This window comes from Nymphaea colorata, chromosome 2 (genome assembly GCF_008831285.2).
Source record: "Nymphaea colorata isolate Beijing-Zhang1983 chromosome 2, ASM883128v2, whole genome shotgun sequence".
Classification (NCBI taxonomy): domain Eukaryota; kingdom Viridiplantae; phylum Streptophyta; class Magnoliopsida; order Nymphaeales; family Nymphaeaceae; genus Nymphaea; species Nymphaea colorata.
The window spans coordinates 9,212,347-9,226,803 of NC_045139.1; the positions used below are offsets into that span (position 1 = coordinate 9,212,347).

Sequence of the window (14,457 nt, forward strand, 5' to 3'; positions counted from 1 at the left end):
TAAGATCCAAGGAAAATTTGATTGTATTTATGACACCTTCAAATGGATTGATAGGACAAGGATGATCATCGTCCCACACTCGTTCAAGTTTCAAATCCACAAAAGCAGTTACCATTATTCCTCATCTTGACAATGGCATTATATCCTGCAGCTCTTGGTTGGTACCAAGGAAGTTGCATACAAAATGTCCTGCTCGAGCGAGGACCTACTACAAAAAGATTGTATCATCAGTGATACACAACCATAAAAGGTAGTCGAACTATTTACATTGTTATCACCCACTGCACAAACCTCATCATTGCAATTAGTCATATCAAAACATTAAAAACAGCCCATCTGTTCACCATGTGAAAGACTAACATCTACCGAAATATGAGAGAAGCGTCTGTTGATTAGGCACACCACTTTTTCTTTTGACCGGAAGCTGAGACTTGTCGCTTGCTATATCCATAATGCTCAGAGAGTTATGGTAAGCCACGCCCTTCAGCACGTTGCCATCAGAATCATCTAACTGCTCAAAAACACGTTTGGTGCCACATTTTTTAACTGCTTGGGTGATCTCAAAGGCTTCCGAGTCATCATGATCTGGCGTGTTAAAGCTTTCAGAGTTGTCAGTACTGGCAATCTCTTTCACGAAGTCCTCACAATTAGGGCTCTTGGAGGACGATTTTTTCTGAGATTCAGGTGTTATTTTCCGCTCAAGTTCGCGCTTAGAAAAAAATGATGATATTGTAGCACTTTGCTCATGTTTTAACTGAATCTGCAAGTGACCACCTACTTAAGTTAACTGCATAACAAACATTCCTAACACTACTTGGCAAAGGAAAGTTAAAGCATGAACAGTATTATCATTACCTCTTCTATGCACTCTGGTCCATTAAATGATGGTTTGCCCATCATCGGTGTGACAGGATACCATGCCTTTTGACAGGAGAAATGCAATGTAGTTAGAAACCTCGTTAATCGACAATCATTTTCTCAGCAGGTAGTACTTTTATAATCACTTAGCAACAGTTAAAACAAAATTAATACAAATTTCCAAATAGAAAAAAATAACGCAGGATATATACTTACCGTTTGGTTAGAACAATAGAAGGATTACTTGCAGTTAGCATATTACTTCAATTATTTTACTGAGTTGACAAAATTCTTCGAAAAACACAACCACATGCCAATTTATGAGAAAGATAATGATCGGTGACTGAAATTTTAGCAGCACGTGGACATCTTAAACTGACAGAACACATTATTTCCTCCATCATAGAATTTGATACAGTTTGCCAGTTTACATCAAGCGTTCCAGTTGAAAAAATAAGCTATTTATGAATAGAGAAAAAGCAGATAGAGACTGTAACAAGATAAACTTGGAGGAAGACCACAATCTTGATTCAAGCAAGCCGATTACTAGATCAGTGCCTTTATATGGATGAAGCATGCCGACCACTTTAGTAGATGGCAAACTACTTAGCATGCATCCTTACTGTCATCATCTGTTTTTTACAGGGATCCTGTCTATGGTACAGTTTGTGAAAGATATACAAGCAACGTGCTACATTTGTGATACAAATATAAGTATAGCATTAGCAATTAGATGAAACAGCTTGTTACTCAGTTACTAACTCATTTTTAAGGGATCGCGCCAGCAGAAATATTTAAGGCGGCCAAGAAAGGAATGAATCAAATAAAGGAACTGCCATTTACCATAGTTAAGCCAAACAAAAAATTAATTTATCATCCAGAAGTAAGTCTATTAGTGAAAGTGCCCAATGAGGCACAGGAGATTCTGTCATTAAGAAACGCTGTTCAAACCATAGCTTGGCAAGGTTCTACCTGGGAATTATTTTCTCAGATACAGGTTATCACGGGAACATGTTGGGAAAATTTGTAGACTTTGAACAGGAGAAGAATAGGAAACTAAAAAAATGGGGTAGCAGGTTTTATATAAACTTTCTTGCAAAAACTATAGAAGCAGGAAAACATTTTGAGAACATAAAATGATAAAAAAAAAATCATTTTCTTAAAAACATGAAAAAGGGACTTATTGAAAGTTTCGAGAAAATATTACATCTCTAATGGGATATATTTTCATTTTGGTGATATTTTGAAAAAGTTTCCATATTTTCCCGATATGATCTGAAGGATTCAGAATCACAATGATAATGAAATATTTTTCAAACATTGAAGATGCATGTGAGTATGGACCAAAGTATCAATTTGAAATGACCTTCTTATGTTTCCAAAGATCCTTCAGCCATAGAATATTTTTCCTGCGACTGTAGTTGTTTGCCAAGAAGTTAATAAGGGGATAAACCCATGTAACCATCGTTGATCAAATAAGGGATAAACATAAAACCACTTTGCATTGCCTGCCACACACCAGAAGCCAGGATATGACAGTTAAAATATCTTTCGTCGGAAGTTGAGTTTGCCAATTGTGAGAAGGGTGGATTTGTCAGTCGCCTTATAGGTCAGGGATGAACTTAGGGAAATCCCCAAACCATTTTATTACTTACATTAAACCTTATCGCATAGAGATATTCAGCAGCAGGTATAGATAATTGGACAGTTTAAGAACAAAAGCATCAGTACAGCATTTTATTACCGTAATGCATCAAAAGCATTGTCTAAAACAAGAGGAAGATACGATAGTATTTCCCAATATACTCAATCCATTCTACATCAAAACCATTGTCTATAATAAGAGGAAAATACAACAGCTTTTCCTAGTATACTCAATATATTCTACATAATGAGTCATAATGCTTTCTTTATTTATACCTCCGCGAACTCATTTTCAGCATACTTAAGTACCATATTTTGCTTTATTAAAATATTATAATGGTCTTCAGATCATGCACCAAAGGATAGTTCAACAGCCACCTTGGAGTAAAATTACTCGGCTTTCCACGAGGACAAAGCAGGTGTCTCTGATGCCAAATAAGTGGGACGCATGTCTGGGTACCTGTCTCCCTTAACGGCATCCTTCGAAGCTATATGCTCAAGTTCTGTCATTTCTTCAGAGGTCAGGGTCACAGATAAAGCACCAATATTCTGATTCAGATTTTCAATCTTGGTGGTTCCAGGAATCGGGCAAACATCTTTCCCCTGATGATGAACCCAAGCCAATGCAAGCTGGGATGGTGTGCATCCCTTCCTAGCAGCGATTTCATGTACACGTTCAAACAGATTGGCATTATGTTGCAAATTCTCTGGCTGAAATCTTGGCAAGAACTGTAAAGACAACGCAAGCTTAGAGATCAAATGACAAAAAATAAATCCATGTATATGGTTTCCATTTCTAACAGGATTAGTCTAAAGACGCACCCAAAAGAAAAGGGAAAAAATATGCATTGTATGGCCTTATGGGTGCTGCATGTCTACAATAGTGTCCTGTAACCAGAATAATAATAATTTGCCATTTTGGGACAGCTCGATCCTTTACCAGTAGTTGAAGAAATGCCCATTAACATTAGTTTTACTTCCGGAGAATAAAGGGTTAAAAGAATTGTAGAGGAAGCTCGTACAGCTGCAGAAGAATATCCATGAATTTGGTCTAGGCAGTTTGCACCAGTAAAACTTCAAAATATCGTTCACTTGCAAATTATACCTGCTAATGCAGAAAGGGAAATGTACAAGCATAATTCATGCCTGTTGCAAGAGAAACTAGCGAGTTTTAGTTTCTATATAGAGGTTGAGGTTTCCTAGAACTTGACGTTTTTGTCTCAGCAGAACAAGCGAAATATGATGAAAACCAGTGTTAGAAACTTTCTCTGTTCCTCATCTCTCTCTCTCTCTCTCTCTCTCTCTCTCTCTCATATGGAGAAAAAGGATTTGGATGAAAAGAAGGATACAATGTAATAATTCTATTAATCCCTAGATGATTGATTGTCACACACGCACACACACAAACCCACCTTTCTGAAATCACCTTCTCCAAAGCCATCAACCAGTTTGGGTCCTGTTGAAAAGAAACCTCTACCCAGGGGACTGTATGCAACAATACCTATACCAAGCTCCCTGTGAAAGGAAAGAACAAACGGAAGAAGTAAGATTCTTAAATCAATCACCAGTTTACACACAGTGGAAGCACGGGGGAGATACTCACCTACAGGTGGGAACGATTTCTTCCTCAACATCTCTGGTCCACAAGGACCACTCTAATTGCACTGCTGTTATTGGATGAACAGCATGAGCCCTTCTAATTGTCGAGGCAGAGGCCTCAGAAAGCCCCAAATATTTTACTTTGCCCTCTTCGACCAGCTTCTTCATTTCACCAACCTAGCCCGATGAAAGGGGAAAAGACCAGATAAAATTTTTTAAGCCTCACATAATTGTGAGCACCTATAAATAACGCTCCTCATACAAATAAATAGATGTAGCACATGTAAAACTAGGCATTAATAGATAATATAGAAGATCAACATAAGGACTAGGAGGCAACTAAAAGATAAATGAAAATTGATTCCAAGTTTACTATATTGAACACGAAAAGACAATAAGCCACAATCTTGACATTGACTTTACTTTTTAATCAAATCCAATTTCTCTGAATTATGCCCAATCAAGTCTCATCAGCTTTCCATCATGTTTTCTGAACAGTAGAGAAACCGCTGTTCTACTTCTATCAATGGGTTTCTAACTATAGTAGTTGCCTAGGTGAAGATAACCATGAATGAATACGTGGAAGGCAACAACTTATAGAGAGTCAAAAAATTAAGCAGCCCCAGCCTATAAAGTGAGATATGTTGAAGGGAAAAAAAAACCATTGCTACAAAGCAGTTAGAGCAACGGCATACTGATCAAACTAGGTATTTTAAGCACTACTGTCATTCCAATAAAATAGAGAACTGATTCCAACATGCACTCTCTATGTTTTACATTTCTTTTTCCTTCTTTTTATAGGTTGTGCAATTTGGAACAAAAAGGATGTGTTCGCGCCAATTATCAAGCTATGTAGCAGATAAACATTTCAGAGATCATGGCATCCCTACAGAAATCTTCACGATAATTACCAACGGGAGGTACACATTTAAGTAGCGAGTAGGCTGTCCCTATATCCATAGATGCTGGAAGATTGAACGTACTGTAACTTCGATCGGAACCCGTGTGTCAACGCGATGCTGATAGTACAGATCGATGCAATCCACATCCAATCTCTTCAAAGAAGCCTCGCAAGCCGCCCGAACGTATGCAGGATCCCCGCGTATCTCTCTCTTTCCATCTGCAAGATTGACACCGAACTTGGTGGCCAACTGAACCTTTTCCCTCAGACCTTTGATTGCCTGAAAAACCGCCACCGTACCCAATTCGAAAAGTACCGCCATCAACGCATTAAATCCTTATTTTTAAACTGCCAATAATAGGAAGACACCATCTCAGAGAGAGAGGGAGAGGTACTGACCTTACCCACCAATACCTCGTTGGTGAAGGGCCCGTACATATCAGATGTGTCGAGGAAGGTGATGCCACTATCTATGGCGTGCCTTATAAGTCGGATCATGTCCTCCTCCGGCTTCGGCGGACCATAGAACGCCGACATCCCCATGCATCCCAAACCCTGCTGCGACACCACCAGACCACTACTCCCCAACTCGATCTTCTCCACCACGTTCGCCGACGCCATTGCTCTCTCTCGCTCGCTCGCTCAATCGCTAGATTGCCTGAGCTTAGAATTTTAACCAGACAACGATGCCTTCAATGCTCTGATGGTCAAGGCTCTGATCACAGATCAATCTTGGCGTTGAATGTTGAGTGGACCGAGGTGTGTAAACAGATCAGACTGGGAGGTGAGAGATTATCTCCTACCGCGCGAAAAGTGAAACCCCTCTCCCCACAACTAAACGGACACCTGGCCAGCGGCCGCTGCCCAGCGTTAGCGACATGATCAATCAGGAGTCCGCTTCAGGATCCAAATTCATCTCAAAGCTCACGGTTCAAACTCACCTAAAAGCTAGGTTTCCAAGATCCCAGGTTTAGATACACCATTAAGGCAAAATCTACTTCTCTCATTTGTATAGAATGAGAAATTTCTTGGCAACGAACAGATATTCACGGGATAATTTACGTGGGACGTGGATTTGACTCGTGAATCCTGTGCAGTCTGAAAGTGGCCATGTTCTGAGCAGGTCTAGTTCTATATAGGAATCTGTGTGTGCGAGCGGGTGGGGAGAGAGAGAGAGATTGCTAAAGTACATTTAGTGTTAACCATGAATCTATGTTTGAAAAAGAAAGGATCCAAGTCATTATTCAGATTCAAACGCTTGTTGAGATATTATCAACAAGTTATCCGGGATGACAAATTACGTAAAAATCCACGTAGAATGTGATTAGATAGCTCAGACCAGAGACAGAGAGAGAGAGATTCCTAAAGTACCTTTGTTGTTGAGATGAATTTATGTTCACATAAAAAAAAAAAAACCAAGTCATTATTCAGATTCACACAAAGATATTATCAATGAGTTATGCGGGATGACACATTATTTAAGATCCAAGGAAAATTTGATTGGATATTTATGACACCTTCAAATGGATTTGATAGGACAAGGATGACCATCGCCCCACACTCGTCCAAGTTTCAAATCCACAAAAGCAATTAGCATTCTTCCTCACCTTGACAATGGCATTATACCCTGCAGCTCTTGGTTGGTACCAAGGAACTTGCATACAAAATGTCCTGCTCGAGCGAGGACCTACTACAAACAGATTGTAGCATCAGCGATACACAACCATAGAAAATAGTCGAACTATTTACATTGTTATCACCCACTGCACAAACCTCATCACTGCAATTAGTCATATCAAAACGTTAAAGACAGATCATCTGTTCACCTTGTGCAAGACTAACATCTACCGAAGTATGAGAGAAGCGTCTGTTGATTAGGCACACCACTTTTTCTTTTGACTGGAAGCTGAGACTTGTCGCTTGCTATATCCACCATGCTCGGAGAGTTATGGTAAGCCACGCCCTTCAGCATGTTACCATCAGAATCGTCTAACTGCTCAAAATCACGTTTGGTGCCACATTTTTTAACTGCTTCGGTGATCTCAAAGGCTTCCGAGTCATCATGATCTGGCGTGTTAAAGCTTTCAGAGTTGTCGGTGCTGGCAATCTCTTTCACGAAGTCCTCACAATTAGGGCTCTTGGAGGACGATTTTTTCTGAGATTCAGGTGTTGTTTTCCGCTCAAGTTTGAAGCTTTCAGAGTTATCAGTGCTGGCAATCTCTTTCACGAAGTCCTCACAATTAGGGCTCTCGGAGGACGATTTTTTCTGAGATTCAGGTGTTGTTTTCCGCTCAAATTCGCGCTTAGAAAAAAATGATGATATTGCAGCTTTTTGCTCGTGTTTTAACTGAATCTGCAAGTGACCACCTACTTAAGTTAAATGCATAACAAGCATTCCTAAGATTACTTGGCAAAGGAAAGTTAAAGCATGAACAGTATTATCATTACCTCTTTTATGCACTCTGGTCCATTAAATGATGGTTTACCCATCATCGGTGTGACAGGATACCATGCCTTTTGACAGGAGAAAATGCAATGTAGTTAGAAACCTTGTTAACCGACAATCATTTTTTCAGCAGGTAGTACTATTATAATCACTTTATAAAATACTCTTAAATATACAAATTTCCAAATAGAAAAAGATAACACGTGATATATACTTACCTTTTGGCTAGAACAATAGAAGGATTACTTGCAGTTAGAAAGCATATTACTTCAATTATTTTATTAAGCTGACAAAATTCTTCAAAAAACACAACCACATGCCAAGTTATGAGAGGATAATGATAAGTGACTGAAATTTTAGCTGCATGTGGACATCTTAAATTCACCGAACACATCATTTCCTCCATCATATAATTTGGTACAGTTTGCTAGTTTACATCAAGCAATCCAGCTAAAAAGCTAAGCTACTTGTGGATAGAGAAAATACAGAAAAGAGACTATAACAACATAACATAACTTGGAGGAAGACCACAATTTTGATTCAAGTAAGCCAATTACCAAATCAGTGCCTTCATATGGTTGAAGCATGCCGACCACTTTAGTAGATGGCAAACTACTTAGCCATGCATTCTTACTGTCATCATCTCCAAATATTACAGGCATCCTGTCTGTGGTACCGTTTGTGAAAGTTATAGAAAAGTTAGTCCAGAAGAAATATGCCGCATTTGTGATACAAATATAAATATAGCATTAGCACTTAGACGAAACAGCTTGTTACTAGGCTACTTGCTCATTCTGACAGGGATCATACAGCAGAAACATTTAAGGCAACCAAGAACAGCAGAAACATTTAAGGCAACCAAGAACGGAAAAAAAGATCAAATAAATGAATTGCTATTTTCCATAGGTAAGCCAAACAAAGAATTAATTTATCATCCAGAAGTAAGTCAATTAGTGAATGTGAGCACAGGAGACTCTGTCATTAAGAAACGCTGTTCAAAAGCTTGGCAAGGTTTTACTTGGGATTGATTTTCTGAGATACAGGTTCTTGCGGGAACATGTTGGGCAAAATTGAAGACTTTAAGCAGGAGAAGCATAGAGAACCCAAAAAAAAAAAGGAAAAAAAGGAGAGTCAACAGGTTTTATAGAATTTTTCTTGCAATAATTATAGAAGCAGAAAAACATAAAATTATAAAAGAAAACAAAAAATCATATAGTTAAAATTATGAAACAAGGGAATTTTTGAATGTCTTGAAAAAAGATTACTTATATATTGGGATAATATCTAGATATTTTCATTTTGGTGGTATTTTGAAAATGTTTCCATTTTTCCCCACATTATCAGCAAGCTTCAGAATTGCAATGATATTGGGATCGATGTATGTGAGACTTGTGAGTGTGATCCAATCAATTTGAAATGAACTACTTATGTTTCTAATGATCCTTCAGCCATAAAAATTTTTTCTGCTACTGCAGCTATTTGCCAAGAAGAGCATTTATTAACTTAATAAGGTGATAAGCACTTTCTCACATGGGTACTACGGTAAAGGCAGCGTACCCGTACCCATCAGGTACAACACCGGTACTGGTACTGTCCTGGGTACCTCTTGAGTACTGGTCAAACAGTACCAGATACGGTCAATGTACCCAGGACCATATCCATCGATTTAAGACTCGATCAAAGTTGACCGAGTAATTTCCTATCCAAAATTTAATATTTCAGTTTTGTTCTTTACACCATTTACACTCAGGAAACACATACAGAGCTGCATTTTCATATTTTGTTCAATAGTTTCTTCTTTAGAAACTATAAATTTTGAATCATGAATGTGTTGTTTGTTTGATTCTTATTTTATGTTATATATATATATATATATATATATATATATACAGCCGTACTCTCGTACCCAAGTTTTTTTAAAGTAGTCCGAATCAGTACTTGTACCGGCACTCATACCTATGTGACATAGGATAAGCATTATTGATTAAATAAGGGATAAAAGTAAAACCATTTTGTATTGGCCGCCACACACCAGAATCAAAGAAATGACAAGAAAGATATCAAAGGCTTACAGAGTAGATGTAATTATGCAACCAACAGCGGCTGCTTTTATTACTATGAAGTATGAAGCTCTTTACAATTCTATTAACCAAAACCAGATTCCCTTTGTTAAAAAGTTTATATATGCATAAATTTAATAAGCTGTCATCGAGGCTGTAGATGGAAGGGTTGAAGTGCAATTAATCAGATTCCTTTTGTTAAAAGGTTCACACATGCATAAATTTAATAAGCTATGTCGAGGCTGCAGATGGAAAGGGGCAAGTATGGACCTGAACCAACAGAACACATCAACTGATCAATTAAACAGACTCTAACTGCTGCAATAATATCAGCAACAAATCAACCAAGATACAGCAGCATACAAACATGAAGCAGAACTACCTACATGAAAGACCTTAGGATCATAGAAGATAAGGTGTTTAGGTCACTATCAACCAAATGAAACGGTTTAATGCTAGAGTGAACTTCATCCATGAAGGACAAGTAATAAGACTGCAGAGAGACCCAAAAACAGATACAGCTTTAGGAGCACAAGGAAGGTTGTGTATGAAGCCCTTTAGAAAATGGAGTGAAGAAAGCATAGAACAGGCATAAAAGTTCAAAACAAAATTTAGATGCTGCAAAACAATGAAAATCATCAAAACATACATAAAAAGCTCAGAGCAGAACTAAGACGTTGCAGGACAATGAGTAGTGTGTCCTAACGAGAAGCAAAAAACTGACCATGAAGCCATTCCAAGGCTGACGAACAACGTGTGGTTAAAATGGTGAAAGTATGGATAACCTCTCCTGCAAGGCACAATAAGCACTGGTGTAAGTTTCACCTGTTGAACTCCTGTAATCACACCGAAGCTGAAGTCTATATCTTCTAGTTAAGCAGTTCATGGGCCGACTACGATACAAATCTTTTGTGATAGAAAAGCCAAAAGTAAAACTACTCAGAGTGGAATATGGCCACCAAATACATATATACATGCAATTCATGTACCCACCCATTCATATAAAGTATAAACATGTATAATATTCCGTGACCTTTCTTAAATTCAGCATCTATGCTACCATGACTAGCTTCAGAAGGAAACAAAAGGACAAAATTGTCCAAACCTACTAACTCTTTCAATTTGGATTTTTTCTTATCATTTTATCTCAGTATCTTGCAAAAACGGAAACTTAGGCAAGTGCTTTATAAACATATGTATAAAAAGAACATATCTCATTTAGTTCCTTCATGCCTACTTATTCCAAATTATGCCCAAGTTTCAGTACCAAGTTCACAACCTACTTTATATGATTTTAGGAAATTCTAGGTTTTCCCTGTACCACCAGAGTGTATCAAGCTTCTAATAAACATTTTACGGCTGTCTTGAAACCAACTACAAAATACTCAATCCACTGAAGGAAGACATTGAAAGAGACAAACGAGCAGTAGTTTTGAGTTCTCAAATTTATTTCAAATGATTTAAAGGCATGAAATAGGCATCACTCTATGGTCATTAACTTACTAATGATAGTCCCACAAGTAGCATTACAACTTATTTAATAAAGATCCATCATCTACGACTTTCAGGTTCACAAGTTCACACTCAATATAAAATCAGTACCCTGGTTACAACAAATGCAAATCACAAAAAGTTGGCAAGATCATTATCTATTGGAGAATATCACTCCAAGAATCTCCACAGCTAAGTTTTCTTTCCCATTGTTCTTCAAGGAAAAAAATGAGTATTAACCCATGACAAAGCAAGGGAAAGAAGCATGAAAAAGAAATATGAAGAGATTTCTTTTGTAGCTGACCAAATATAATTACATGATGCCAGAGTTATTAAAAGGAACAAACTTGCCTATGATATAGAAATCTAAAATATTCAAAATCACCAAGTTCAACACAGATCCTCAGCTTCAGCATTTACCGAAGAGCCACAGAGAACAGCAAAATAGAATCCTTAAAAGAAACATACTCGCCTATGATATAAGAAAATCCAATATTCATAAACATTACGTACAAAAGAGATCCTCACCTTCAGCATTTGTCCAAGAGTCATACAAAGCAGCAAATACAAGAGGGCGGTGATCATTGAAATGTATGTAGTACGGTTGTTTCTTATGTCCATCTTTCTTCCATTCATAAAATCTGCATGAAATTGCATGGGAAATAAATGAACAAGAAAAATAAGATGGTAATGAAGACCAGTAACTGATAAAATACTGAATATCACTGTCACAGAGAAGAATAAAAATAAAAAACGTTTATCTCATCTATCTCTTGCAAGTGCTACAGATTCATGACAACTATGCAACAAGAACTGGTGGTAATGGAATAGAGAAAGCTTTCATTCTTAAAGGTGTGAACAATAAATTTAGAACAGAGCTTTCGGTGGAGTATTTTTGTACAGGACCAAGGTTAAACGCCCAATAAGTTATTGTGCTGCTAGCCAACATGAAATGATTATGCCACTAATGACAGAGAACAAAAAAATCATGTTATGCAACTAAAAGGAATATACGTTAGCTGCATAGACAAAATAATTAAGTGAAAAAAGATAAGAGCCAAAAAAAAACCCACATGCATGTAGGCAAATATAGTAGATGAAGTAGCAGCAAATATTTGAATGATGGACTTGATGTAGATCTTTCGACGAATCCATGTGAAAAACAGCAGACAGATGAATATCACGGAGATGTGCAATATTGAGCTCACCCTTCGGCAGCCATTAGGCACCGATTATTAGGAATTAGCCGACGGAAAGATGCCTTTTCACATGCTGATTCTGATCGAGCATTAAACTGCAGTCAGAGGCAATAAAGGTGAATTGTATCTCCATCATAAGCATCCAAATGAGAATTTTGGAACAATCCTCCAACGACTAAAAACAGATTAGAAGGAAAAACAATTGTGTGCAAACTGCTTAGCAGTCTTCTGTAAATAATCTTAAGTGCATTGGTGAAAGATCATAAACAGAAAGCTGTTTAATGCATAGCGAGCTCCTAATTTATGCAGATAGATCACTATATCTTCAAATCCAAAGTCTCGCGGTGTTGTTTTTTTGTAGTTCAGTTTTAAAACCCATAATCAAAGGAGTCATTGTTAGCATAGCAAAATAAATAAATAAATAAAGATAACTGACATGAAAACCCCTTCTCCAATATGAAAGGCCAAGGAAAGAAATTGACGTGCAAACATGCACCATAAAAAATTACCATTTTAAAGTGATCAGGCTTTTCCGTTTTCTTGGTGAAACTGGGAATTAGTCCCCATTTCATAGAGTGAACAACTGGCTCAGAGTTTGCACCACGTTCTTTTCGAACAACTGGCAAATATGTTCCAGGAGAAACATTGTATGATGGATGGTACCTGAGAAATCGACCATATATAAGTCTCATCAAGACAATTCGTCATATAGATTTCTTATATTTTAATTGAAAAACGGTTGAAAGAATTCGATTCCCACTCCTTTACGACAGCTAAACTGCATGAAGCCCTTGGTTAAATAAGTCATAAGTGTTTTGGACTTACTCAGTATTGCGATAGCTTCCTATGAAAAATGAATAACAAAGAAAAGGACCTTCCTGTGCAATAGACATGGCACTAAACCTAACTTTATATGCATTTTCAAACGCCCAATACCATGAAGTTTCTCCTAAAACTCGTCCATGAATAGAATACTCTTGTAAAACAAATAGTATATGACACCAGCCAGTTATATCTAGAGGGTCAAACCCCTTTCTCTTCATGTAAACTATATTGGGACTAACTTGCAGTTTACAACCTTCTCGATTGAATCATATTTTGCAGTCCACACGCTCTTCTCGAAAGCACAGTTACCCGCAAAGGAAAGTCAACATGAATCGGACAGTAAAACTCCTGAGAGTTTCACGCAGAATCGCGTGAGAGAAAAATAGAGATCAATTTACATCGTCACCTTTTTCCGTATCTCTTTTAGCAAATCATCGTAATTAAAAGCAGACTCCTCGAAAGAAGAAAAAACCGTAAACGCCGAGCAATGCACTGGAGAAGAGGGCATCACAAAGAAGGATCCTAGAAGATGCTAACTCCGATGGGGTGAACTGTGAGAAGTACAAGAACAAGAAGAAGGGAGGACACGAGAGAGAGGGAATCAACCGTTCAGATTGAATAACAGGGATAGAGGAGGCATTGATTCCACAGGCCCTGGGGACATCCTCGGGATTCAGGGTACAGCAACACCTTCCACACATATTTGCTTGCTCCCTTCTTCTTCTTCTTTTTATGCTCCCTCTCTCTCCCCCTCCACCCCTCTCTCTCGTCACAGACCTCCCCAGAAGAAGCGCGGGAAATAAGAAAAACGGGCGCAGGGCCCATGTTATATATCTGCACTTCGGGAATATACCGGAGGACGGAAATTTATCGCGCTATATGTTCAAACAACCGGCCTTCGCTAATTATGTTTGGGAAAATGCCTGCACATACAACGATATGATAACGATGAAGAATAGATGAAATAATATCCAATTCCAAATCAAATCGTTTGTCTGAAGAGAATGATAGGACGTGTGTTTGGATCCAACCTCAATTTTTGTAATCCAAGAGCGTGCTTCATCCAAATCAAAGTTGGTACACCCGTCTAGATCGCATATCCAAAAACAAGGCTTCTTTTATTATTATTGTTTCCCTACAAAACATTGTTATGTAAAAATCATTTTTTGTCATAGAGGATGCGCAACAGCTTGGAGTGAGGTTGGTAAGTGGTCAATTTGCATTTTGAGTGTTATGAATGTCAAATTTTTATGATGCAAAAAGGAAAAATTACTAATATATAAGTTGAAGCATAATAGAAACAACATTTCGAGATACCTAAACTATGGTTTATATCATAACATACTGTGTAGTTGCAAGTATTTCTTTTTTTAAGTTTTCAATATTAGAAATAATATTAAAATTAATAAAACCTTGTTACAACATTCTGTTTAA

The 14,457-nt window shown here is 37.7% G+C and overlaps 2 protein-coding genes across 3 annotated transcripts; both read right to left on the minus strand.

Moving 5' to 3' along the window:
* Positions 1-107: 107 nt before the first annotated feature.
* Positions 108-13,802, minus strand: LOC116248767 (uncharacterized). 2 transcript variants are annotated; one of them, XM_050076383.1, is made up of 8 exons: positions 13,630-13,802; positions 12,708-12,861; positions 12,208-12,293; positions 11,528-11,640; positions 10,233-10,298; positions 8,006-8,115; positions 7,451-7,516; positions 108-760 (listed from the first exon to the last, which is right to left on the minus strand). In XM_050076383.1, exons 1-8 carry the CDS (start codon positions 13,722-13,724, stop codon positions 356-358), a joined length of 1,095 nt encoding a protein of 364 aa, XP_049932340.1. In that variant the 5' UTR covers positions 13,725-13,802; the 3' UTR covers positions 108-355. The 2 variants fall into 2 exon arrangements, with proteins under 2 accessions (XP_049932340.1, XP_031477592.1); XM_031621732.2 differs by lacking the exon at positions 108-760 and adding an exon at positions 6,767-7,355.
* Positions 2,567-6,054, minus strand: LOC116248768 (probable aldo-keto reductase 4). Its single transcript, XM_031621733.2, has 5 exons — positions 5,402-6,054; positions 5,085-5,282; positions 4,106-4,278; positions 3,915-4,017; positions 2,567-3,231 (listed from the first exon to the last, which is right to left on the minus strand). The coding sequence occupies exons 1-5, from the start codon at positions 5,621-5,623 to the stop codon at positions 2,893-2,895; spliced, it is 1,035 nt and encodes a 344-aa protein (XP_031477593.1). The 5' UTR covers positions 5,624-6,054; the 3' UTR covers positions 2,567-2,892.
* Positions 13,803-14,457: the final 655 nt, after the last annotated feature.